The 26,440-nt window shown below is 49.9% G+C and overlaps 2 protein-coding genes across 6 annotated transcripts in view; both read right to left on the bottom strand.

Annotated features, from left to right (window-relative positions):
* Positions 1-16,237, bottom strand: part of Cilk1 (ciliogenesis associated kinase 1) — a 21,398-nt gene extending 5,161 nt beyond the window's left edge. For both annotated transcript variants that reach the window (XM_090355477.1, XM_090355478.1), the window contains exons 1-9: positions 16,042-16,237; positions 13,334-13,388; positions 9,377-9,498; positions 7,737-7,816; positions 5,775-5,907; positions 4,924-5,095; positions 4,109-4,276; positions 2,545-2,865; positions 682-872 (exon numbers count right to left, since the gene is read on the bottom strand). In XM_090355477.1, coding sequence (XP_090211603.1) covers positions 682-872; positions 2,545-2,865; positions 4,109-4,276; positions 4,924-5,095; positions 5,775-5,907; positions 7,737-7,816; positions 9,377-9,498; positions 13,334-13,388; positions 16,042-16,142 — 1,343 coding nt within the window. In that variant the 5' untranslated portion in view covers positions 16,143-16,237. The remainder of the gene's footprint in view (positions 1-681; positions 873-2,544; positions 2,866-4,108; positions 4,277-4,923; positions 5,096-5,774; positions 5,908-7,736; positions 7,817-9,376; positions 9,499-13,333; positions 13,389-16,041) is intronic.
* Positions 16,191-26,440, bottom strand: LOC150047566 (uncharacterized). Of its 4 annotated transcripts, none has more exons than XM_090355479.1 (2): positions 26,358-26,440; positions 16,191-16,305 (listed from the first exon to the last, which is right to left on the bottom strand). In XM_090355479.1, the coding sequence occupies exon 2, from the start codon at positions 16,281-16,283 to the stop codon at positions 16,191-16,193; it is 93 nt and encodes a 30-aa protein (XP_090211605.1). In that variant the 5' UTR covers positions 16,284-16,305; positions 26,358-26,440. The 4 variants fall into 4 exon arrangements, with proteins under 4 accessions (XP_090211605.1, XP_090211606.1, XP_090211607.1 ...); XM_090355480.1 differs by lacking the exon at positions 26,358-26,440 and adding an exon at positions 26,052-26,124; XM_090355481.1 differs by lacking the exon at positions 26,358-26,440 and adding an exon at positions 25,519-25,573.

Genomic DNA, 26,440 nt, shown 5'->3' with positions numbered 1-26,440 from the left:
ACAGACCCAGATCACACCAGTACACAGGACCCACAGACCCAGATCACACCAGTACACAGGACCCACAGACCCCAGATCACACCAGTGCACAGGACCCAGAGACCCAGATCACACTAGTACACAGGACCCACAGACCCCAGATCACACCAGTGCACAGGACCCACAGACCCAGATCACACCAGTACACAGGACCCACAGACCCAGATCACACCAGCGCACAGGACCCACAGACCCAGATCACACCAGCGCACAGGACCCACAGACCCAGATCACACCAGTACACAGGACCCACAGACCTAGATCACACCAGTACACAGGACCCACAGACCCAGATCACACCACTACACAGGACCCACAGACCCAGATCACACCAGTACACAGGACCCACAGACCCAGATCACTCCAGTGCACAGGACCCACAGACCCAGATCACACCAGTACACAGGACCCACAGACCCAGATCACACCACTACACAGGACCCACAGACCCAGATCACACCAGCACACAGGACCCACAGACCCAGATCACACCAGTACACAGGACCCACAGACCCAGATCACACCAGCACACAGGACCCACAGACCCAGATCACTCCAGTGCACAGGACCCACAGACCCCAGATCACACCAGTGCACAGGACCAACTACCCCAGGTGTGGTGGTGGAGGCGCGGGCGCTTGCCTGCAGAGCGTCTCCTCGCTCTGTCTCTTCTTGTTCCTCTGGTCAATCCTGCTAAGGGATGAACTGAAATCCAGGCTGTCCAGGTCGGCCCAATCATCGGAATCCTTCGTTGACCTGGAAGCAAGGCCCCACCTCCTCCGACTCTTGGGCTTGATCTCCTCGCTCTTGTGCTCCAGGCCAGCCGAGATTTTCTGTGTAGACAAGGGGAGGGAGGGAAAAGCACTGTGTGGCGTCCATCCACGAGTTACTCGTCCATCCACGCGTAACTCTTACTTGGGATCTCCATACATTTGCTATTTAAAAGGTCCGTGTGGGGGCCGGGAGTTTGGCCTAGTGGTTAAAGTGCTTGCCTAGCATGCACGAAAACCCGGGTTCGATTCCTCGGTACCACATACATAGAAAAAAGCCAGAAGTGGTGCTGAGGCTCAAGTGGTAGAGCTCTAGCCTTGAGAAAGTCCAAGGACAGTGCTCAGGCCCTGAGCTCAAGCCCAGGACTGGCAAAAAAAAAAGGTCCGTGTGGAAAACTGACTGAGTTCTTCTGTCTCACCTATCCTGGCCACCAGTGCCTGAGGACACGGTGTCACATAAGAGGAGAATCTGAACAAGGGAGCCCAAGATTCCTCCTATGTACTGAGAAAGATGTCTGGCCTCTCTCTTCCTCTCTCTGGCTTCATCTGTGAATGAGCTAATGAGGTTTCCACTGCGACAGGAGAGGTACAGAGTTTATGGTTAAGGAGTCGGCCATCTTGTTTACCACACCATGCACCTAACCCTTTCCCTGGCTGTAAATTATCACTGAACTGCAGAATTAGCTACAACGGGAAATCTCCAAGCAATGCACTCCCAAATCGTGATTGTGTAACGTGCCTGGGGATTCCCGCCCCTGAAGCGCTGGCACTGTCCTGGCTTGGACCCCGTAAGACGAGCTGGAGCAGAAGCCCCTCTTTTGTATACACACGTGTAGAGTGCTGAGCACGTGACGACAGCATTATAAAGTGAATGGTAAGGCCAGCTGCTTCTCATGCTATCTTTCTACTGAATCTAACATTTGAAAATCTGTCCATGGACGCCCACCACCGACGACCTCAGTCTGCAGCAGAGGGCGCGAGGAATGAAAGCCAGCACGTGTCTGCCTGGCCCCTGGTGGTTTCCAGCAGCACACACGGGCCCCTGGACTGGGGGGGCCACGCGGGCATCACGATCCTCCCTTTCATCCACGAGGCAAGTTTCTGCAGGATTCATAATGACGACAACTTCACATTTACTGAGCTGCTTTTTTCTTTTTTGTGCCCATCCTGGGGCTTGAACTCAGGGAGTGGGCACTGCCTCTGAGCCTTATTCTCCAGGCCAGTAGTGCTCCACGACCTGGGACACAGTTCCACTGGCAGTTTTGTTTGTGCTTCACTGAACTCACAGACTCCCTCACCCAGGCTGGCACTATGGGCGTGAGCCACCGCTCCCTGACAGTCACTGACTTCTAACTGTGCCCTAGACACCAATGCTTTGTCAAGTACTAACTGCAACACCTGCAGCGGGTAGACACCGCCAGCAGCCTTGAGAGCGTGGAGAGTAAAGCACGTGCGTGCTCAGGTCACGAGCTGTCACTCAGCAGAGCCGAGGGGAGGCTGTGACACTCACGTGTCCTGTGTACCATCCCAACCTCCCAGCTGTCCCCGGAGCAGAGCGAGAACTCAAAACGACCCCGAACCAAGAGTCTTTTTACAACTCAGTGCTACGGCAGTGCTGGCTGCAGTGTATTTACACCCCACAGATAGAAAACGGAGGGATTTCACAGAAGATACACGGCCACAAGACAAGTAAGACTGGCACGGACAGAGCCCAGCGGCGACTCTGGCGGCTTACTGGTGGAAGATTCTTGGCATGGAGGGATGGGAAGAGCAGTGAGCTGGGCCTGTCCTGCTGAAGCTGGCTCGGGTGGTCTGTCCGGATGGCCTCGGCTTTGTGGGGGTACACGAGGCGCTGGGGTGCCACGTTGGCTTGATGAGGCTGAGAAGAGATCCTGGCGTGTGGCTTGGCTGGGGGCTGGGCAGGAGGGACGGGCTTGATGTGAGGAAGGGGCCCTGCCTTCTCCAGGACGTCCTTCTGTGGCTTTCCTGGATCCTGGAGGCTCTGGGGATGGGTGCCGAGTGGGTGTCCAATCTGGAAGTAAGTATAGCGAAGTGCCTGGAAGGACAAACCAGGCCTTAGGAGCAAAGTCTAGCCAATAGAAATCACTCAGGCTTTTGGAGAGTCGGTTTTCTTTTTCTTTTTGGCCTGTCCTGGGGCTTGAACTCAGGACCTGAGCACTGTCCTTGAGCTTTCCTCACAGCTAGAGTTCTACCACTTGAGTCACAGTACCACTTCCAGCTTTTCTATGTGTGTGGTATCCAGGCAAAGCACTCTACCACTAGGCCAAATTCTGGGCCCAAAGAGTCAGTTTTCTAATGGACACAAGCTAAATGAAAAGGGGTCTATTTCACCGAGTCATCATTGAGTTAAAGAAAGAAAAAAAATCACAGCCAGGCACAGTGGGTCACACCTATAATCCTAGCTACTCAGGAGGTTGAGATCTGAGAATGGAGGTTCAAAGCCAGCCTAGGCACTAAAGACCGTGAGACTCTACGTCTAATTAACCACTAGAAAATGGGAAGTGGAGCTGTGGCTCCAGGGGTAGGGCAGTAACCTTGAGTTGAAAAGCTCAGGAACAAAGCCCAGGCCCAGAGTTCAAGCCCAATGAGCGGAGTGCTGGTGGCTCACACCTGTAATCCTAGCTACTTAGGAGGCCGCTGAAGTCTGAGGATCGTGATTCAAAGCCAGCCTAGGCAGAAAAGTCTCTGAGACTCTGATCTCTAATTAACCACCAGAAAATCCTGAAGTGCAGTTGTGACTTACGTGGTAGAGTGCTAGCCTAGAGCAAAAAAAGCTCAAGGATAGTGCCCAGGCTCTGGAGTCCAGCCCCAGGACAAAGAAAATCACATAAATATACTAAAGCTTTGTACCAAATGTCAATTAAAATGCCAAGAGCAGTGTTATCACCGGGCTGCCTCACAGCCATCTTCTAGGTGAATGAATCAGGCTTTCCAGAGTGTGAGGTGACAGCAGGTACTGGCTTAAAATGGAATTGCCACCCAGGTGGTCATTAGTGATAGAGCAGACATTGGAAACTGGTCTCCGGACCAGAGAGCTACATCTCCTTTCACTCCCACCTGCATTCCTAGGAGCGTCCAGGCTTTGTGCTAATAGTCAGAGCAGCTATATTGTTTGGCTGGACTCCTTTAATTGGACACAGGGAGTTTCAAGTAACCTCAAGTTCTCACATCACGAGTGGCATTTCATATTAGCTCTCCCCCATAAAAGGCTCCCTACATGATGTTCAGAAATGATCTAGTCAGATGGAAACTTCAGAAGCAAGAGCGCAGGACACAACCTGACTCGCCGTCGGCCGTTTCTTGGGATCCCACTGCAGCATGTCTCTGAGGAGCTGGACCGCCTCGCTGCTCGCGTTGGGAATCAGGGTCTTCAGGTTGTTGGGTATGCACTGGGGCCAGCGGAAGTTCATAGCGCTGGAAAGCTGGTAGCCTTCCGGCCAGTCAGTCTGAAAGAAGGAAAAGATGGACAATCCCTCTCGGCCAACTGCTGTCACTCGGGTTTGTCGTCTTCTACTCGTACCCACCATGAGAGGCAATCAACTCAGGAACGAAAATCCAGGAAACAACAGAAAAGACCCAGAATCCTCCACCCCCTTGTCTTTCAGCCTCCATCACAGCAGCCATGTCTTGAGATTTGGGGATCGAACCAGTAAGTATCCTGCCAACTGTGTTTCATGACACAGGTAGGCACACAGGCACAGCTGGAGATGAGGGGACACTGGAGAAGGGGCGAGGAGGGCGAGCCACGGAGAAACAGAGGGGTCTGGCTACCAGTCACAGCAGGGGTGCCTGGGCCCCACAGAGCCCGGACATGGGGGCCTCCCAGGAACAGCTGGGGTGCAGAGGGGCTGTGGACGAGCTGCAGGGTGGGCAGTGGACAGCAAATGAGTATTTTTAGGAGAGGAGGACAGCAACTGAGCCATCCTTTTGGAAGACAAAACAGGCCACAGACTGAATGAGATGCTAGAGGGAAAAGGCTGGAGGCCAGGAGTCTAGAACGGGCACGGATTGGAGAGTATTGCCAAGCCTTGGCCTGAAGGGACCAGGGAAAGCCACTGGCTTTGGCTCAGGAGACTTTGCTTCATATCATTACCTTCTTGGGTGTCCCCAACACTTGGCAAATCTTGAAGATGGTGTCGATTTCACTGGCACCAGGGAAGAGCGGCCTGAGTGTATAGACCTCTGCCATGACACAGCCCACGGCCCAGACGTCGATGGGAGAGCTGTAGGTGGTGGATCTCAGCAGAACCTCTGGTGCTCGGTACCTGGGCCAACCAAGAGCTGCCAGCTCAGTCCACCAGCCAGGAGTGACCCTAGAGACTCGACCCCGGGGACTCGACCTCAGGGACTCGGGGTCTGCCTCTTCCCTTGGTCTGGTGGATGCAGAGGCAACACTTCCCGCTTCAGGATTTCCCATTAGACATTTCCTTACAGTAGTCTTTTCTATAGCACTTTATAGAGCCAGAGAGGGACAGAGAAAAGAGGGAGAGAGAGAGGGAGGAGGAGAATGGGAATAGAGGGAGGAGGAGGAGGGAGGGGGAGGGAGGAGAAGCAAGGAGGGAGAGAAAGGAAGGGGGGAGGGAGGGGGTAGGAGAGAGAGGGGGAAAGGGCAGGGGAAGAAGGGAGGAGAGAGGGAGAGAGGCGGAGTAAAGGGAGGATACAACGGAAAACTCCTACGAGGCCAGCCTCCAGTTATGGCAAGCTATAAATCATTTCCACGGCATGGGTTATTCAAACACGCCCGTGGAGACTCTCTCGCATAGAACTCTCTGCACAGGACTTTCAGGGACGCCTACACACAGCGTTCACTTGTACTGATGGTGGGCTTCCCTTCTAAATCATGTAAACCCTGGCTTTTACCCCGTGCAGCACGACACACCCACTGCCCGTGTCTGCCCCGGTGTAAAGGGGACGTTGGAGCACCGCGGGGGCAAGCACATTCACCAGCGAGTAGAGACATAGTCTGTGTAGGGAGGTCTGGACCGGATCTCCCGGGCCAGCCCGAAGTCTGCGATCTTCACGAGCTCTGGGCCCATGCACAGGAGGTTCTCGGGCTTCAGGTCCCGATGGAAGAAGCCTGTGGAGACAGGGAACCTCAGATCCAAGCTGGCTCTGCACATCCTCCCAGCCGCCTCTGCTCTGCGCCCGCATCCGAGCAGGAAACCAGGCTGCTGAGACACCTCGACCCAGCACTCATGCCGCACACTGCAGCCACAAGCCGAGCTCTGAAGCTCACGCCCGCAGTCTTCACCACCTGAGAGGCTAAGGTATGAGGATCTGTCCAGAGCCAGCCGGGGCAGGAAATCCACGAGACTCATCTCCAGTTAACCAGCAAAAGCCAGAAGCGGAAGTGTGGCTCAAGTGCTAGAGCACCAGCCCTGAGCACAAAAGACCTTCACGCACACACACACACACACACACAAATTAGGTTCAAGGAGATGACGGATGCTCTGCTTCGTATCTGGCACGTGTTCTGTCCTGATACAGTGTGTCTGTGACACTGGCCCTGTGTTTCTCTGTGTCCCAGGACAATGGAGATCCTTTAGCTGGGTCACTCGGAGATTATGCCAAGGCAGAGTACTGTTAGGACAAGAAACAGCTAGCTCAGAACTGCCCAGCTTCCAGAGGCAGGAACTCACCTTGAACTTAGGTTGAACAACAGATAACCTGCTGTGCTCACTTATTTTCATTACTAACACTGGGTAAGGAGCACTTTACAGTCCACAGGGAAGGCCTTTCTCCTTCCCACACTCTTCCCGAGAGTCTCGCTGGAATGTGGACATGAGCGGAGACTATTTAACTATTCCAGCTGTACAGAGAAGGCCTTTCTGTGTAGACGCTGTGATTTCAGATAACGCTGGATTTATGACAACAGTATTCTTATCAAACAGGTACAGATGGGTAAAAGACAAGGTCAGGCCCGGGAGATGGTGGCGGAACATAGAAGTAGAAAATCCTTAGGGGACAAACACTGTCTGACAATCCCCTGCCGCCACCAGTCACCATTTAGGCTCCATGTGGCCTAGGTGTGCAGGGCAGCACAAGGCTGAAAGAGACAATCTGAATTCCTGTGTCCTATATGCTTTGGCCTTGCTCAGTCAGCAGTGAGGAGAGCCACATGTGTATGCCCTGTGGGGGAACGCTGAGAGACGTGGAATTCAACCCTAGCAACCATTTGCAGGCTGTGCTTCTTTCCCTGGAGAGCTGGCTCCCAGAGGCAGAACGCACCTCACCGTGAGAGCAAGCTCCCAGGAGCGGCCTGTGACACCCACGGCCCGCTCTGTGAACTGCTTCGCACACACGCATATAAAGGAGCATATTAACATTACACTCACACACCTACATTACATATGCACTGACATGTGAATATTTGGAGAAGGGTGGCCTATCAGAACAGACCATCCTTAGCCCGGCAGGCCCTCTAGGACGGGAACATACACCCTCTGCTCCTCCTGCCCGAGAAGCTGACGGACAAATAGATCTTACATATTAACCTGCACCCTGCTCAATTTTAAGTTTTTGTTGGTTTTGTTTTCCTATATTGCACAAATCTTTTCAGGCTACTTCTAAGCTCTTGTAAAATAAACTGAAATATAAAAACCTTAGAAAAATAAGAAACAGCAGTGAATAGATACAAAGTGTCTCAGAATTCTAATTGTAGCTCTCTCATAATACATCGGGTAGTGGTCAGGAATAAACCTTACAGCCATACCTCACAAGCAAAGATGCGGTAAGGAAATATCCAAAAAATCAAGTTCCAAAAGACCATGTATTTCAAAGCCCCTTCTCCTGCCACCTTCAATTCTTCAGCCTTGGCATTAGTTACAACAGAGAATAAAGCTTTCTACTCTCCAGCGTGGTGACGCTACATGACTATTTAGATGTACACAACTCCTAATCACCCACCATGTTTGTGAATAAAGGCCAGGCCTTGTAGTATCTGGTACATAATATTCCTTACAGCAGACTCCGGAAACAGCTTATTTCTACATGGGGAAGAAAAAAACAAAGCCATCAATGTGAGTTTATGTATTGCAAGGAGTCTCCTGTGTTCATGTTCTTCTGATTACATCATAAGAAATCAAGGGAACATTTTGCTCATACATAATATTTTCTTATCAGGTCCTTTGATTATAAAGACCAAAGCAAAACACAGAGGACCTAACTTATAAATGCTGAATATATTCAATTATATTACAAAGAAAAGATGAAAAATTTTATAATAAAATTTCACCTACCATAATTGAGAAAAATCTACAGATGGAGCTGGATATAACCCTGCATGTCTATATTCCCCACACTTGGTAGATAGATGTAGGAAGAGCTCAAGTTTGGGGCCAACATGGACTATAAGCCCTCCCCCCGCCAAATAAAGACTGAGAGAGAGAGAGGCCGGGAATTTGGCCTAGTGGTAGAGTGCTTGCTAGCATGCATGAAGATCCAAGTTTAATTTCAGGTTTAATTTCTATGTATGCACCACATACATAGAAATGCCAGTAGTTGTGCTGTGGCTCAAGTGGTAGAGCTCTAACTTTGAGGAAGCCCAAGGACAATGCTTAGGGCCTGAGTTCAAGTCCCAGGACTGGCAAAAAGAAAGAGAGAGAGAGAGAGAGAGAGAGAGAGAGAGAGAGAGAGAGAGAGAGAGAGAGAGAGAGAGAGAGAGAGAGAGAGACACACACAGAGGGGAGGAAGGAGGAAAGAAAGAAATATCCAGATATAAGCTGTGATTCATGGGAAAGATTTAAGTTCTTTTATTTATTAATTTTTAAACTGTACCCGCGAGCCAGTACCAGGGCTCGGACTTAGAGCTTGGGTACTGTCTCTTAACTTTTTTGCTCAAGACTAGTACTCTACCACATGAGCCACAGCTCTGTTTCTGGCTTTTTGCTGGTTAACTTGGGAGTTTCATAGACCTTTCATTTGAAAGTACAATGCATCTCGAGCACATGGTTTCTTTTCAGTCAGTCATGGGACTTGAACTCAGGGCCTGGGTGTTGTCCCCGAGCCTTTGCACTTGAGGCTAGCTCTCTACCACCTTGAGCCATAGCACCATGTCTGGTTTTCTGGTGATTAATTGGAGACAAGAGTCTCACGGACTGTCCTGCCTGGGCGGGCTTCCAATCGCAATCCCCAGACCTCAGCCTCCAGAGAAGCTAGGATTACAGGTGTGAGACACCAGTGCCCAGCTTGCAAATGGTTTATTTTCCAAGTTCGAAATCCCCCATGGCAGGGGAAGTTTCCGAGGAGCCTCCCCACCCCCGTGGAGGCTCTGGCTACTGGGGAGCGGCAGCTACAACAGGCCTAGGACGAAGCTGCGCACACCCCTGGCGGCCGTGATCCGCCCTCGGCCCCCTGGGAACCGAGAAGGGCAGTGTCTGTTCCGTCTTGGAGCTCTTTTGGGGTTCCCTAACAGGAATGGGGGTCAGGTGCTCATGCAGTGTCTTCTCTCAGCCCAGCAGCAGGCTCCAAAAGGACCAGAGAAGGACTCCGGGGACAAGAGGCAGCGCACACAGAGGTCTGTGGTGCCGACGCGTGCCGGGCCGTACCTTTCTTTAATGAGCTGGTAGAGGTTTTCCTTCATGTACTCGAAGATGAAGTAGAGGTGGTCGTTCTCCCGGATGACTTCCTTCAACTTTACCACATTGGCATGGCTAAGCTTCTTTAGAGACTGGAGAGAAAAACATGAAACAAAATTAGAGAAAATGTGTGGGGCAACAAGAGTTATCCTAATCAAAGCTGAGGACAAGTAACTTATTTAGGAGGGTGGGCATGTCACGTATTGTATTTTGTGGGCATCTTCACAAACAGCATCTCTCTAATCAATGGTAACTTTACCTAGAAAAATGATTCTGATGAGCTGAACAAGAAAGTAAGCATCTGACTATCCGCTAGAGCTGTTGTGTGCACCCAGCCACCAGGCACAGGGTGGGGATATTTGAGGCTCTGCCTGCAGACTTTGGAGTACAGCTGGAAGCAGCCAGAGGGCAAGCAGGACAGGAAGCCAAGACGCTGAACTTTCTAGCCTGAAGACAGAAGCTAGTTCAGCTGAAATCACCAGCTAACAAGGTTCAGATGCTCTGAATAGGAAATTGCTCCAATTATTGACCACAAAAGAATAATCCTCCACCTGATTCTCCTCATGTCCGTGCCATGGGGACGTCCAGATGTTAGACATCCCTTCTTAGGAGGTGAGTTTAAATCACCCCGGAGGAGAGGAGACATGAACTAGAAAGACCCCACTGGAAAGTGACAGGCTTCTTTCGGCTTGTAAGGATTGCAAAGGCAAAGATCACAGGAGTCAGACCAGACACAAGAGGTGGCTCAGGAAGGGTGCACACCTCCGCTGACTCATCTGCAGACCTGCAGAGGTGGCTGGGGGCAGTGTACACACTTCCTGCCATCATCCTGCCAAGGAGAAGAAGCACTCCTCTGCCTTAGTGAACAGCAGCTCTGTTCAGGTATAAAGCTGTGCACGGGGTGACCGCTGGGTGTCTCTGGGTATTTTTTTTTTAAGGCATAGAACAGGAGGAAGCAATGACTGCAGCTTGTTCACAGGCTAAACAGGACCTGTCATGCAGTCTCCAAGAAGCTGAGGGTCACTGGACTGGTAGAACGAACCGCGTACTTCCTCATCGAGCAGGGAACCCCATAGTCGCGAACCCTTCTCCTCTTTCAATTCCATGAACAAGGACATTGCTTTCTGAGCGCAAACAACATGTTTAGGGATGGAAGTGTTAAAACATGGGTATGAAAGTGGGGAGGGCACTTTCCATGGACACATTTCTTGAACAAAACATGTGGAAGAGTCCCAAAGGAGGGAGACACGAGTGTCAGAGAAACGAGTGTGAGCAGTGAACCAGAGGACACCAGTGTGCCCGGGGCCAGTGGGCACAGATGGAAGCCCGGGAGAAGAGTACGAACTGTGCCTTCTTCCTAGACTGATCAACACCCTACAACCTACTGAGCTCCAAGGATATCCTGGGCACAAGACACTGTCTGTTCTTAAGAGGCAACAAGCCACCAAGAACAGAGGACAACAAATTCAAAATGCCCGCATCAGAATAAAGAAGACCAGACGGAGTGGCAAAGGCAATGCAGAAACAAGCGACATGTGGGAGGTTTCAGGATGTCGACATCCGTGAGTAGCAGCTCAGTGAAGCAAGAGTCAACCCAGCGCCTGAGGAAGGAGGCTGGGCCAGGGTAAGGCATGGCCGGGGAGTGCAGACACCAGGTCTGAGCCGCAAGAGTGAGTCTCGCCCCTGCTTGGCTCTGAAAGGGGCTCCAGCTCTCTGCTGGAGAGGGACTCTCCAGGGAAGCCTCTGCTGGAGAGGGCACTGAGGACAAACTGTAATGCAGGGTATGGACCTTGCGAGTACTGGCACAATGCAGGGCGTACACATGGGGTAGGTATGTGTGATGCAGGGTGTGTTCCCACTGAATTCCTCTGGAAAATGTCAGCTTCCACGGAGCTTCAGAGGATGGCTGATTTGATTTGGGGTGCAGAGAAGTGGCATGGGTGGGAAGGTTATAATACACAAGGTCAAGGGAAGGAAGAGGGGGACTGAGACGGGGAGAGCAGGTGAGCACAATCTCAATTGAGGGAGAACGACAAACACACTGAAAGACTGAAGAGAAGAGGGGAAGTTAGCAGAGCAAGGAGCTTAAGATATCAAAGTTAAGGTGGCTTTAAGTAAAAGAAAACAGAGCTAGGTAGATTGAGCAAATGGTGGCTTGAGGGGAGATGGTCATCACTCAGCATCTATTCTACTCATAAACTGAGATGATAAATTAGAAATTTTAAGGATAATAATTTTTTTTTAAAAGCAGACAGACTGCAGGCAGGACAGACAGGATCCAGACTCAGGCAGCCTGATCTCAGGACGATGTCTGAAATTGCACAGCACTACTTAAAACAATGCTTCAAAGAATACTGTGAACCAGGGTCTGGTGGCTCCTGCCTGCAATCCCAGCCACAGAGGAGGCTGAGCTCCGAGGATCAGAAGCCAGCCTGGGCAGGAAAGTCCACGGGACTAAAGTGGAGGTGGCTCAAGTGCCAGAGAGCCACCCTCGAGTAAAAACAACACCCAGGCCTTGAATGTAACCAATAAGACCAGCACAGAAAATACAAGATAAAATAAAGTGACTTCCCATACAAGTCACTTCTTTGTGTCACAAAAACAAAACAAAGCGAGAACAAATCTAGACTCTTCGATCATCCTGTGTTTTAGATCTCTCAGAGCCTTTTTCATTTAGGCAAGACGTTGACACACTGTGAGCCAAGGGTGAAATCCAGTATGGCACCTAAAATCCAGACCATTTCTGTATGGTCCCTAAGGCAAGAGGAGTTTTCACTGAGAAGCAATCAGTGTAGTGATGGGAAGCACTAACTCTGAGCCTAAATTAAATTTAGTCTGACCTCTGTGCCCTCTCCCACTCCCCCTACCCCAAGGGATGTCACTAGAAGACTTGCAACACAAACAACAGTATATGCAAAATTAGTTTATATGTCCTAAATTTAAAACCTGTGGCATGGGATCCTTAATATGTGGCTATTAAATCCAAACAGTACAAGAGTGAGGACTCAATATTTACATACCCAATGCTATGGACATGGTACTGGAAATATAAACACAGATACATAGACATAAAAACTTATGACTCTACAGACATAATGTTTTATTACATAGATTAATATGTATCTATGGCATACAAACCCTCAGCCTAATTTTAATTATGTTCTAAAATCTAAGTGCCAGTGATTGTACATATAGAGTCCCTTCTTGAATACTTGTTTGTTAAACATGTCATTTGAAATAGGATGTAAAAATTAATGTTAATAAATTCTTTAAATAAAAAAATTTAAAAATTTAAAATCTGTGGGAATTTGTTTTCAGTATTGTTATATAGGTACCCATGACACAGGCTAAATGTGACCTTTAGCTCATGAAGTCTGAAAGATTTACTTTTGGTCCCTCTTCCCACATAGAGGAAAAGAACTAAAGTAATCAGCCTATTCAGACAGAGACATGAGGAGAATCTAAACAGCAAGGAGAGAATTTGGAACAGAGGAGAGTAAGAGACCCGTGCCCCTCGCCTGAGACTGAGAAGAGCGTACCCAACGCTCTTCACTGCGATCCATCACAGAGAGCACAGAACAAACAGCCCAGGTACTGCTGTTCTACAGCAGACGTCCACATCCTGCCACAGGAATAGTCACAGCTGTAGAGGTGACAATTATTCTCGCAATATCCCTATTTATATTAACATTGAGATATACTTGTACTGAGAAACGGGGAACCGATGGAAGACATAAAGCGTCTGTGAGCAGTAAATTCACCCACACCAGGTCAGTTATCCTCCTTTTTCAGCACATCATATCATTTACCCACTGTTTCAGCATTATGAAAAGACACACTTGGAATAACCATCTCAACTGTGAACATACCTACAAGGCTATTTTCACCAGCCAAATATAAAGTGTTTCCTAGTGTATTCATAAATACCTTAACCTCCCGAAGGTTCATGCACTCTTCCCAGGAATAAAACTTTCTTTTCATTCTAGAAGAGGAGAAAGAAAGAATCAGTATCAGGATTTACCCCCAGGCTTCATCTGAGGGAACTTTCTGGATCGGTGGACACCACGCTGCATTCACAGTTGCCTAGTGGAATTGTTGTAAGTCTTCTGCGCTGTCCAGTATGGTAGGCCCATGCCATGCGCTCATGACCCACATGAAGGCGGCCGGTCCAAGGGAAGAGCTAAGTTCTGACGGAGAGTTAAGCGAGGTTTGACGCCAGCTGCGGTACTCACTACTCTTTGGGGTGGCCCCATCCTAGACTCTGCGGCTCAGGAGTCACGCGCGGGCAGTCCCGGTGCCAGCAGCACCTATGATCTGTTGGGATGCAGCCCACCTTGTGCAGATGGCACTCATGCTCTTAAATAACTGGGAATTGGAAGATGATTCCTGGTTGATGATGCTGAAAGCTCTCGGTCTCCACAGATGAAGGAGACTGGGATGCCAGGTGATGGCTGACTTTCCTGGTTCCTAACGCACCCTGCAGACCCTGTCTCCCTGCCTGGCTCTTGACACATATTCCTGGTTGAGAGCTCAATCCCTGCCACTATGCTCCAAATACCACTTAGCCCTCCTAAGTGGAGGACACACAGGACACCAAGTCAAAAAAGATGAGGAAAATGTCCCTAGTGGAATGGACACAACAGCTGGAAGGCAGCACATCTGTACAAAGTGCCATGAAGAAAAGACACCAGGGCTGTATGAAGAGCCTCCGAGAAGCCCCATCTAGTCCATGCTTGTGGAATGGAAAGATACTTCTAATTCTCTGATAAAGAAGCACTGCAACCCAGACATGAAGGACCAGTAGAGAGGAGCCAGGCAGGAGGCAGCGGGGAGAGGCAGGGAGTTCACAGGAGAGCTTGGCAGAAGGCTAGAGGCCAGAGAAGAAAGCAAACAGGCAAGGTGGCAGCGACAGGAGACAAGACTGACGGAGGCTGACAGGGGTCAAAGGACGCAGCAATTGGTAGTTCACATCTAAAATGTGGGCCTTGGTCCTAAAATGAACGATTAAAATAAACCATCAGGCTGAGCACATGGTCACATGGTAGAAAGCTCTCCTAGCAAGCTCATGTTTGCCAGCAAAACAAGCAACAAACGAGTGAGTGAGTGAATGAGTAAATAGTCAATGGTTTCAAGCCATTGAAAGTTATCTTCGCTGGACTCTCCTGAAAGCAGAGGCAAGGACCTAAGGTGGGGCGCTCATCTGGAAAGTGGTTCTGGAAAGCCAGGGGAAAGAGGAGGAAAACCTTGAAGAGACATGGGAAAGTCAATAAAAATTACAGGACTGCCAGGCATTAGTGGCTCATGCCCATAAAGTTGGCTACTCAGGAGGCTGAGATCTGAGGATCGTGTTTCTAAGCCAGACACCACAGACAAATCTTCCAGATTCTCGTAACCAGCATCAAAATAAAAACAAAAGGAGGCATGGCTCAAGTGGTACAGCTCCAGTTGCAAACAAAAAAAACCCCAACTGAGAGCTTGAGGTCTTGAGTTCAAGCACCAGTATGTGCAAACACACACACACACACACACACACACACACACACACACACACACACACACACACATATATTTTTCCAGTCTGCAGTGAAGAGAAATGACTGGAAGTCAGGGCCCTCCAGAGAAGCTAATGACCAGTGGAAAGCACCAAGGGCTGAATGGAGAAGCAAAAGTCAACAGTAGAGGCGACCCAAAGGTGAGTCATAAGATGAAGGGAGCTGGAGGATTCCCAGGTTTTGAGGACAAATGACGGGACTGTCATTCACCAAGATAAGGAATAGTGAAGAACAGAATTTGGGGAACAGTGAAAATATTGAATTTAGGGTATGATGGTCAAATGTTTGCAGGGGGCACAGACAGGGATGCTAAGAAGGCTACTGGAGATAGACTGGGTGGGGAGACTGAAATATGACACTGCCCTCATCGTCCATGTAGCCTGCCCCTAACCAGCAGACACAGCAACGTGCAAGGGTGTCATAAAAGCAAAAGATATGACTTGCATTTCAGATGTCTCAGTGCCCATGACTTGATGTGGGGCCTCTGGAGGGCCCGTGGCAAGGGAGTGAAGCTCAAGCTTCTCCTGCCCACAGCCAGAGGTGAACCGAGGCCTTGGGTCCATCGATGCATCAAGAATTAACTGTGGCCTACAATGGTGTGAGCTTGGAGGCAGGTCCCTCCCCAGTTCAGCCGCCAGCGAGACCCCCAGTGCTGGCCTTGACTGTAGCCACATTAGAGACCTTGTAAGAGACCCCGCAGAGAAGCTGAGCCACAGAGACTGAGATGGACGTATGAGTGATAGCTGTTTGGGGTCAGTGCGCAGATAGGGGCAGGAGACAGACCTTGAGCACAGATGGCTGGCATGGACTTCTGAATGCCAAGGGGAAACTCTCTTTTCATTTTTGGTTCGGTCGTGGGGCTTGAACTCTGGGCCTGGGTGCTGTCCCTGAGCTCTTCAGCTCAAGACTAACACTTTACCACTTGAGCCACAGCGCTGCTTCTGGTTTTCTGATGGTTAAATGGAGGTAAGACTCTCATGGACTTTAGTGCCCGGGCTGGCTTTGAACCATGATCCTCAAATCGCAGACTCCCGAGTAGCTAGGATGACAGGCGTGAGCCACCAGCGCTTGGTTGAAACTTACTTCTTGATGGCAATCAGCTCCCCAGACTCCACGCTTTTCCCGAGCAGGACAGAACCGTAGGTCCCATCCCCAAGCTGCTTGATGACTGTGTATCTATTCATGGCCACGGGACACGCATGGCAGGGCCCAGGTGGCTCGAGCCCGCAGCCCTAGCAGGCCTCCCCAGAATGTAACCAGATTTTCCGATGGCAGCACCAGTGCGAGGAGGTGTTCAGCAGAAGGTGACTGGCTCCCAGAGACATAGTTTCAAAAGGCAGTCTCTGCCTGCAGAGAAAAATTCAAGATGAGGACACCTGCTAGTAATGGACAGTTCATATATCCAAATCGGTGATGAATTACAAACTTCCCAGCCTGGCACTGTTTGTATAAATAAAGTTTTATGGGGACCCAGGCAAACACAAATCCCCGGAGAATATCTATAACTACAGTGGTGAAGTCTAAACTATTTACCATTTGGTTTTTTACAAAAAAAGCTTGTCAATCTCAGGTCTAAACAATGCTCTTTTCAGATTCAAATCGGTGTCTTTATGAAGTCAAGAGACACTATGTTTGAAAAGTAATGAAATGAACCAGCTCTTATCCAATGTTTTCTTCAGTCTGAGAAAACTATGTGATAACCAGAGTTGGTGAAAATGAGAAGCTGAGCTAAATATGCTGGGTTCTGTGCACTAAAGCACAGTTAACAGCATAAACTCACAGAAGCCACAAGACATTAAAAGTAATCTCTCCAGAAAGAGGCCTCTGTGATCCAAAACTCTTCATGACTAAGTGCTAATAGTGTGACTACTAGACAAGCAAAAGCTAAACAAACAAACAAACAAGAATAACTCAAGGCCTACGCATAGAGCATAAGCGCAAGCATAAGGTCCTGAGTTCAAATCCTGGCACTGTCAACAAAATGTACGTAATATATTTGCCTACATTATAGGTCAGCCTAATTTACTTGAATGTGCTCAAAACACATTAGCCTACAGTTGGGCAAAATCATCTAACTCAAGCCTGTTTTATAGTAAAATACTGTCTTATATGTACCCACAGGTGGGCATTTTGTGGAAAGAAGGAAGGTGGGAGGGAGAGTGGAAAAGTGGAAGGGTAAGAGGGAAGAGGGGGGAGGGGATGGAGGGAGGGAGGGATGAAGAGTCACGGGAGTTTTAATTGGCCAAAACTTCCAACTGGCTGGGCGCAGTGGCTCACACCTGTCATCCTAGCTACTCAGGACGCTGAGATCTGAGGATCGAGGTTCAGAGCCATCCCGGCATTAAAGAACCCGAGATTCTTATCTCCAATTATCTCTAGAAAACAGGAAGTAGGGTTGTAGCTCCAGGGATAGGGTGGTAGCCTTGAGCTGAAGAGCTCAGGGACAATGCCCAGGTCCAGAGTTCAAGCCCCATGACCCACAAAAAACAAAAACAAAAAAACTTCCAATAGATCACATCCTTTATTTTTTTTTAAAAAAAAGTATGCTTTGCTCTAGGGACAATGGAGCTCAACTAAGTTTTCTGTGTGTGTGTGTGTGTGTGTGTTAAACCCACAGAATAGTTTTCATGTCCAACCCAAAGCTGTATGTTGTATTTATTTATTTATTTTTGCCAGTACTGGGCTTGAGCTCAGGGCCTGAGCACTGTTTTGGGATTTCTCAAGGCTAGGGCTCTGACACTTGAGCCTCAGCACCACTGCTGGCTTTTTTCTATGTATGTGGTGGGGCGGAATTGAACCCGGGTCTTCATGTGTGCTAGGCGAGCACTCTACCACTAGGCCACACTCGGGTTGCTCCAAAGCTGCATATTCTAGCTTCAGCTACTTACTGCATATTTAGCTCTCCATGGCTCCCTTACAGGAACCGTGTTGTAAGAAGGTGTACACACACGGAATCGTTTGTCAAGTGTGTGTCTCAGCTTTAATTGCTCAACTGCTCCCTGCAGGATCCATTTTCCAGTCCTTTAATTGTCTCTGGCGCTCATCTCTGAGATCTCCACACGTCTCCATCTCTTGATGAATAGCGGTGAGTAGAACTCAGTAATAATTCCAGTTGCAGTGGCATAGGCCTCGCTGCTTTTGAATTTGTATTGAAATGGTGTTATATTGCTGATTCACATCTAGCAACTATTATGAGTGGATGCCTTTCTTTGACAGCCAATGCCCTACTATTTTCTCACTCCAGTACATTATATCACTGGAACAATGCTGGCCTAGGTTATTGTTGAGAAAACTCTTGGAAAGGAATCAGGAGCTATTAAAATGGAGACGGACTGGGTCATTCAGAATATTCCCATGCTAACTGTTCCTCCTTGTTACATTTCATCATGTTATCAGGGAACGAATTCAATTCTGGTCATGACATCACGGTAGTTATTTCCTAATGTATTGTTATTTTAGGAAATTACCCAACAACCTCACAAGAGCTCAGACCAAGGTGTTTGCATGTGTTCACGTCAGGTTGGCGGTTCACATGATGCCCCACAAGAAGCACGTTAGTCTACAGAACTGATTCTTTTCAGGATTCCCTGCATTCAGGCCAGTCCCCTACCCCAGCCCCACAAACGAACTATGATAAATCTAACGAACTATGATAAATCTTTTTGTTGTTGTTTTTGTTTTTCTTTTTCTTTTGCCAGTCCTGGGCTTAAGCTCAGGGCCTGAGCACTGTCCTTGGATTTTTCTCAAGGCTAGAGCTCTACCACTTGAGCCTCAGCACCACTTCCGGCTTTTTCTAAGTATGTGGTACCAAGAAATCGAACCCGGGTCTTCATGCATGCTAGGCAAGCACTCTACCACTAGGCCAAACTCCCGGCCCCCGAACCATGATAAATCTAAGCCAAGCAAAGAGACTGCACTTCAATTAAAAACAATTTAGCAGTGGGATTACGGTCCCAATATTGGAGGCCCAAATGGGGCTGAGGCTCCGAGGGTAGAGGAAGGCCACAACGAGGAAATCTACTCTCGGATTGCAGCCAGAGGCATCCTGGAGACCGTGAACACAGGAAACGGCACGCACAACCCTCGCCCAAAGGTGATGGATGGATCACCACAGACCCACTCTTACTGAGGTGGCCTTCCGTCACTGCGACAAAACACCTGACACAAACCCACTTAGAGTGGGAGGATGCAATCTGGCTCACGCGTTCGAGGGGCTGGCTCCTGATCTGCTCACTCACGGCCAGCAGCAGGTAAGTAAGGGCACCACAGCACTTCCCCTGGGGAGAGCGACCCTCAGCCTGGCCCTCTGGATCACCTCCTCCAGCTTCCTGTGCTCGCAGCTCCTCTCTCTGGCAAACCGCAGGTCTTCAAACGCTGTGTAAATGACCCAAATGCCAAGTTTGGTCTCTGGCCTTTATTTTCTGTACTCTTTGGGAAAGAACCTCCAAACCCTTTCAATGATTCTGTTTCTTCACCTTCAAAGTCAAGGCAGGAAACGCTTTGAGCTGACCAGAAATGCTTTGATGTCCTGACATGGAAAGGCAGTAAATACCAGGAAACAGTCGGGGCGGAGCCCTGGGGGCCGGGAGCCTCAGGCGCAGCAAGGCCTCTCCATGCCCACGAGCCTGCGACTCTGAATAGGCTGATGCCCAACCCAGAGACAGGCAGCGTTCTCTCTCTTTGGTTCAAAGAGTTCTAGCAAATCTCAGAAAGAAACATGATTTTCTTGGCTCGGTAACCTTGGGGAAACCTTCCTGTCCTCCCCCTGGCCTCAGTCCTCTGCAGAGGGACAGGATGTCTGCTGGGGACCAGCACTTTCGCTCTTTTCCAGCCCAGGAGTCAGGCCGGGCAGGGCCAGCTGCGGTTCATTCTTTCCTAAAGCATGTATCTGTTGTACAAGGAGGGTTTCGTGATAACATTTACCCACATGAAAAGGCATCCTTACCACCCCTCACACGTCCTCTACCTACTTCCTCCTCCTCAGAAGTCTCAAAGTTCTCTAGGTACGGGAGTGGCGGGGGCATGTGCAGAAGTGCATGTATATACCAGTGCTGGGGCCTGAACTCAGGAATCTGGCGCTATCCCTTAGTTTTCTCAATCGAGGCTGACACTCCCACTTGAGCCATAGCTCAGCTTCTGGCTTTGTGGTAGTTAACAAGCTAACAGCCCTCCTGCGTGGCCAGGATGGCAGGAGTGAGCCCTGGGCACCCAGCTTGCTTGTTCTACTTTTATACATGAACAAATATGCTCTGTAGCTCATTCTTCATTTTGAAACAGACAGAGCAAGTGCCACAATTATGTATTTCTTTGAAAACGAGAGGCACACACTCGTGTGTGGCTTAGACCTGTCTGCCCTGCTCAGACATTAGGAAGAGCACATAGCCCTCCCTGCCATGTTATACACAAGTCTCACACTCCTCTGTTCCCAGAGATGTGGATTATGAGCAAATCATGGAACAGCCCTCTCACCGTGCTTCTGAATTTCATTATGTCTTTACAGGCTTATAATTATACTCCATATTCTAGATTTGAATGTGTCATAACCTGACAAGAATAAGTCAATATTGCTCATCTCTTTTAAAAGTGCACTAAAAATAGCAAATGTAGCTGCTGGGTTCCTCTCCGGGACTCGGTTCCTCTGTCCATATACATTTTTAGCAAACAAATCTTTTAAGCATTTTGCCTCTGGGAAAATTTGCTTCTTTTTCTGCTTGTGGAAGAAGAGCTACAAAGTCAAAAAGAAGCCTTTTCTTTCCCTCCCCTGTGGAGCTTGCTTCATCTTTAGGTTGAAGGAAGAGACCATTAAAGATCTGTTCAGTACTAGTTGCCAATGTCTCATGACTGTAATCCTAGGGACTCAGGAGGCTGAGATCTGAGGATTGTGGTTCAAAGCCAGCCTGGGCAGAAAAGTCCTCATGAGACTCTCATCTCCAATTAACCACTCAAAAATCAGAAGTGGCACTGTGGCTCAAGGGGCAGAGCAGCCCTGAGTTCAAGCCCTACAACTGACACTAAGATGTGTTTCGCTACCACAGCGAGTAACTCACTACGGGGCCTTCTCTGAGGTCCAGACACTGGTTCAGGCCTTAAACTTGGCCTTCTGAGAAAAGGGCTCCTAACCCCATGAGGAATGCCTGTACATTATCTTCAGGATCAGAGCTGTGTGCTCACACCCCAAATCTTAAAGGAAAGTCTTCAATCGCTTGCGTTGAATGACTTGGGTGTTTCTAGACCATGAAGAACTGAAGAAAGAGCAAAAGGCTTAAGAAGTAGAAAGAAAAAAAAAAATCAGTTTCCCCCAACATGTGTGAAAGTGTGCGTGAGCTGGGACGAGAGTCGCCCTGGTCAGTGAAGACTGGTAGGCCCAGGCACCAGTGTGCCTCGCGCCTGTAACAGAAAAGCTCAGAGACAGCACTCAGGTCCTCAACTCAAGCCCCAGTCTTGGCAGAAAGAAAAGAGGCCGGGCACGGGTGGCTCATGTCTGTAGTCCTAGCTATTTAGGAGGCTGAGATCAGACGATCATGGTTCAAAGCCAGCCTGGTCACAAAAGTCCAGAGACTCCTACCAGAAAACCAGAAGTGGTGCTGTGGCTCAAGGGTTAGGGTGGTAGCCTTGATCTGAAGAGCTCAGGGATAGTGGCCAGGCCCAGAGTTCAAGTCCCACAACCAACAAAGAGAGAGAGAGAGAGAGGAGAAGAGAAGAGAGGACAGGGGAGAGGCAAGGAGGGGAGGGAACTGTTCCTGTGGCAGGGTCCTGTCCCAGCCCCCCAGGTCTTAGGATGGACAGGTAGGGTGGTAAGCACATCAATTCCAGTGCTGTTAAATACCACTGCACATTGAAGTAAGGCACAGACCTCTCTCATCTAGCCTTGGATGATTCACCACTATCACAAACACATCAAGAACATGTATCAGGTTAGAAATGGTGACTTTCTATAAACCCAACACAGAGCTGAGATCAGCAACATCTCCCCCGAGGGGCCAGTAAACACTGGAGGCTCTGAGGAGCGCCCATCTCTGCCTTCTCTCCCCAACCCTGCCACAGGCAACACGTACACATACGGCCAGGTTCCAATAAAACTTTACTTGTAAAAGCAAGCAGCGGACAGAATTTGATCGGCCAATTATAATTTGCCACTCCTGGAAACAGAAAAATCCTACACGTAAGCAAAAATATTTTTGCATTTTACCCTTCTCCACAGAAGCTTCACTTGCTCCTAGTGTGTAGGTCTGTCTGTGTGTCTGTCTGTCTGTCTCTCTCTCTCACACGCTTATCTCTGGAACCTAATTCTGTTGGGGCAAAACTCAATCATGTTCGCAGTTATATTCCAGGTAGCTGGAAAGAGTGTCTGGCATGCTGACACATGCTGCACTCCTCAAAAGGACACGCTGACTGAATAAATGAGTGACTATGGAGCTGCAAAGAGAAATTCTGATTATAAGCAATTTTTCTATACCATCAAGTCCACCCCATCACCTCTCGTACCCGCTTTCTTTGCAAAAACTGTATTAGGACTAAGGTACAAAACATATAGTCCTTCTACAAGCTTTACACCGATTGAGGAAAACATCTGACAGCCAATCTCACACGGAGGCATATGTGTCATCTTTGCCTCTTGGTCTACTTTGTTTCTATTCTCTGCAAAATCCCGCTCAAGTTTCATCTAACCTGCTTCTTACCAGGCGCAGGCCCCAGGCAAACGTCCACCTCTAAAATCCAGCCAGTCCACCTTCACAGCACAGGTGCTTACAGCTGACAGGACTTAAGTGGCAGAGCAACAGGAATGCCCCAGACTACAAAGAAAGACAACTGGTCGTGGACAAGGCCTGGCTTCCCTATCGTTTCGCAAAGTACTTTTCTATACCCCATGTATTTCTATAAGGAAGTCAATGCTATAGTTCAAAGGTGAGTAGAACCAGAAACCTGGACAGCTGCTAGCTGAGCCTCCGAGAACCGTGTGGATCCCCAGCACACACCCACCTGCGGGTGTGTTCTGTCACTCGGCCACATCAGCAGCCTTCAGCACCAAGGTCCAAAGATCAACTTCTCCTCTAGTCACAAACCCTTCTCAGAAACCACGGCTACACTCGCGCAAGCACAACAGTTACATGAGATACAGTTCAGAGGCTTACCTGTCACCATCTCAGCGAGGTGCCCAGACTCTTTCAAAACCACGGCTACACTCGCGCAAGCACGACAGTTACATGAGATACAGTTCAGAGGCTTACCTGTCACCATCTCAGCGAGGTGCCCAGACTCTTTCAAAACCCCACCCAGGAACCACAGGCAACTTGTGCTGCCAAAGTACACATTCACGCGAGCTCACCACCCAGAACAATGCATTTCACCAAGCAGACACAAGCGTTAAGTACACCTTTCAGCAAGACCCTACAACATGAAATGGAAGAGTCTGCTGCAAGAACAGCAATGAAAAAAAGAAAAAAAAAAAAAAGAAGAAGATTTTTATGTATTTTTTTTTTAAGGCAAAAGTGTTGCTGGCAAAGATCAGATGGAAAATGGCAACAGATCCCAGAAGCAGAGCTGTGGCCAGGAAAAGCTTGCGCTCAGGCATTTTGGTGAGGGCAGATACTTCGGAGGGAGTCACCGCCTGGGTACCTAGGCCCCCTGGGTGACCAGTTGGCCCAGATACATTTAGCACTGGGGATGGGAATGGTCCCTGTCCTAGATGGGCAGAACCTGGCCACATGTGGCAGCTGTGGACCCAGCTAGGGCTGCCCTGCACCCCACTGGAGGAAGCACCTCCCCCATTCTCCTCCAGTACTGACTGCAGGAACTACCAAGGCCCTGTGACCACAGCGCAGAGCCAAACCCTGAGCACAGCTCTGCCAGGCCTCCGGGCCCACAACACGTTACCACACATTGAACATGGCCTTTGCCCTACAGAGGCTCAGAAATAGTCTAGGCCAATTAGAGATCAATGCAGCAAACGTGAAAGGCGAACAAATACCCCTAGGCTTTAAAGAAATGGTGGAGAAACTGCTATGAAAGTAAGACTTAGAATGCGGAGGAGGAGAGCTCCAGAGGGAGAAGTGTGCATAATGAGGCTTCAGGGGGAAAGAGCCTGGCCCCTCAGCAGGGCACCCTGAAACAGCTACCAGTGATAAGGCCACAAGGCCTGGAGATGGGATGAAGTGATGCTTACACAGATTAGATGGCCGGAGTGCCTGTGGCTCTGGCCTCTAATCCTAGCTACTCAGGAGGCTGAAGATTACAGTTTGAAGGTAGCTGGTACAAGTTAATACCAGCAGAAAGCCAAACGTGGAGGTGTGACTCAAGTGGTAGAGTGCCGGTCTTGAGTGAAAAAAGCTAGGCAACAGCATGAGCCCTGAGTTCAAGGGACAGTACCTGTGTCCAAAAAAAAAAAAAAGATGAGATGAGAAGAAAAGGAGCCAGACCCAATGTAGAACTAACCCCAGCTACTCTATAGGCAGAGGTGGAGGATCTGATCTCAGGACAACTGGGGCAAAGATGTGAGGTCAAGTAAGAGTGCCGGAGTGGCTCCAGGTACGGGCCCTGCCTCTCAAGCGCAATTCAAAGACCCCTAGTTAGTAGGGGCTGGGAGATGGGCAGCCACAGCAAGCTGAAAAGGAAGGAAGGAAGCTTCTCATTCATTCATTTACTCACTGCGAAAATGTCCTGAGCCTCAGCAGCAGCGTGCTTGGGAGGCCATGCAAGAGACTGTGGGCCAGGCAGGGCAGCGCCAGGCTGGGCAGAGCCAGGCTGGGCAGTGCCCCAGGAGAGGCCCCCGGAAACACACCTCCAAGGCCTGGATGACTCACAGTAGGAAGGGCAAAGGAAAAGACCGCTGAAGACAATCCCAGACTGACAGAATCTCCACATAAGGAACCCCCAAAACCAAACAAATAAAAACAGCTGAAAGTATGGAAAGGGGATTTGATGAGCCTGGACAGTCAAAAATAAATACAACTCTAAACGGCCTGTCATTGTCCTGGTAGCTTATTTAGTCTGTAGGAACCCAAAAATCTAAGTGGAGGAAAAAATACTTGGTTGTGATCTCTATAAATTTTAAGTTTGTGATTCCCTTCACAAAGCTGGCAGGAGTGTAACCCACTCAGGCAGGGTGGTTTCCGGAGGGGACCCTACCAGCCATGTGAAATTAGACTGGTTTTCACTTGGAAGAAAGTTAAGACAGAATAGAAAGGAAGGAGGAAAGGAGGGGTGGAGGGTTTTAAGGTTGATCCCGTAGGGTAGGGTAGAAGATGTCATTCTATTTAAATAAAATAAAATAAAACCCCAGCACTCTTTTCTACGCCCACTTCCCCAAAGTTTCACAATCCCTGGTTCTAAGAAGGCTTTAAAGATTGCCAAATTGTAGGGCTTTGTTCAGAAACTATTTCAAATGTGCATATTTAGGCATGCTATTAACTCCATAGCTGATTAAATTGTATGGCCGGGATATCAGTCCTCGATGGCTTAAATGTTAAGGACACAGATTCCAAGCTCGCTTCCATTTCATATTCAGCAATGGAACCGTGTATTACTGGAATACGCCCCCCCCCCAAAAAAAACACCACTCACTCAGACTTGTGAGAAGTGAAAACCGTAATTATCCAGCTTCTCTTCCTACCAAAACTGTCCCTGGCCAAAAAAAAAAAATATATATATATACCATAATAATCATAAATAAAATAAACAAACAACACAAAACATCTGCAGGAAAAGAAAGCAGCAGCGCGGAGGCAGCGGCCGCAGGCGGGGCAGGGCTGCCGGCGGGGCGGGGCGGCCGTGCGGACCCGAGGCGCGGCCACGGCCACGGCAGGGCCCGCGAGCAGGCGCGTCCACACCCGCGAGCTCGTCCAGCAGCCGAGACCCGCGGGGAAAACGGTGCCCGGCGCGCGCGGACGGGGGCCCCGGCTCTCCAGACGCGGGGCCTGGCCGGGCGGTCCGCGGCGGCCTGGGGTCGCCGGCCGCCCCCCTCGCCGCGCCTCGGACCCGGGACTGGCAGCCCGCGCCCTCCGCCGCGCCCCGGCGGTCCGGGGGATCGCGGGACGGGGCCCGCACCCCAGCTTCCCCCGCCGCACCCCGGCTTCCCCCTCCCGACCCCCACTCACGGGCGCGGCGAGCGCGCGCGCGCGGGGCCCCCCGGGCCGCGGGGCGCTCGGCGGAGCTGCGGGACCCGGCGGCTGGCGGGCGCGGGCAGGAAAACAAACAAAAGGCAGGGTGGCTTCCAGCGGGGCCGGCCGGCCGCTTTACCAGGAAAAGTGGCCCTGCAGCTCCCCTCGCTGGCCCCGCGCGTTCCTGCACCGCGCGCGCCCGGAGAGGCCCGGGAACACCGCCGCCCGCCTCCGCCGCCCGCCGGCCACCGGCGCAGCCTGCGCGCGGGGAAGGCCCGCCGGGGCGCTGGCCCGGGCGCCCACCTCGAGGCGGCGGGCTGCACTTCCAGGCTGAAAGCCGGGCTGGGGACGCAAATTCTGTGAGTGTCCTCCAGGCACTTGCAGAC

Source organism: Megascapheus bottae, chromosome 22, assembly GCF_031878675.1.
Source record: "Megascapheus bottae isolate mThoBot1 chromosome 22, mThoBot2.hap1, whole genome shotgun sequence".
Lineage (NCBI taxonomy): Eukaryota > Metazoa > Chordata > Mammalia > Rodentia > Geomyidae > Megascapheus > Megascapheus bottae.
This window is presented reverse-complemented; position numbering and strand designations above follow the sequence as displayed.

Excerpts from the sequence above, each read along its gene's own strand:
- LOC150047566 (XM_090355479.1), bottom strand. The coding sequence starts at position 16,283 with ATGTCTCTGGGAGCCAGTCACCTTCTGCTGAACACCTCCTCGCACTGG.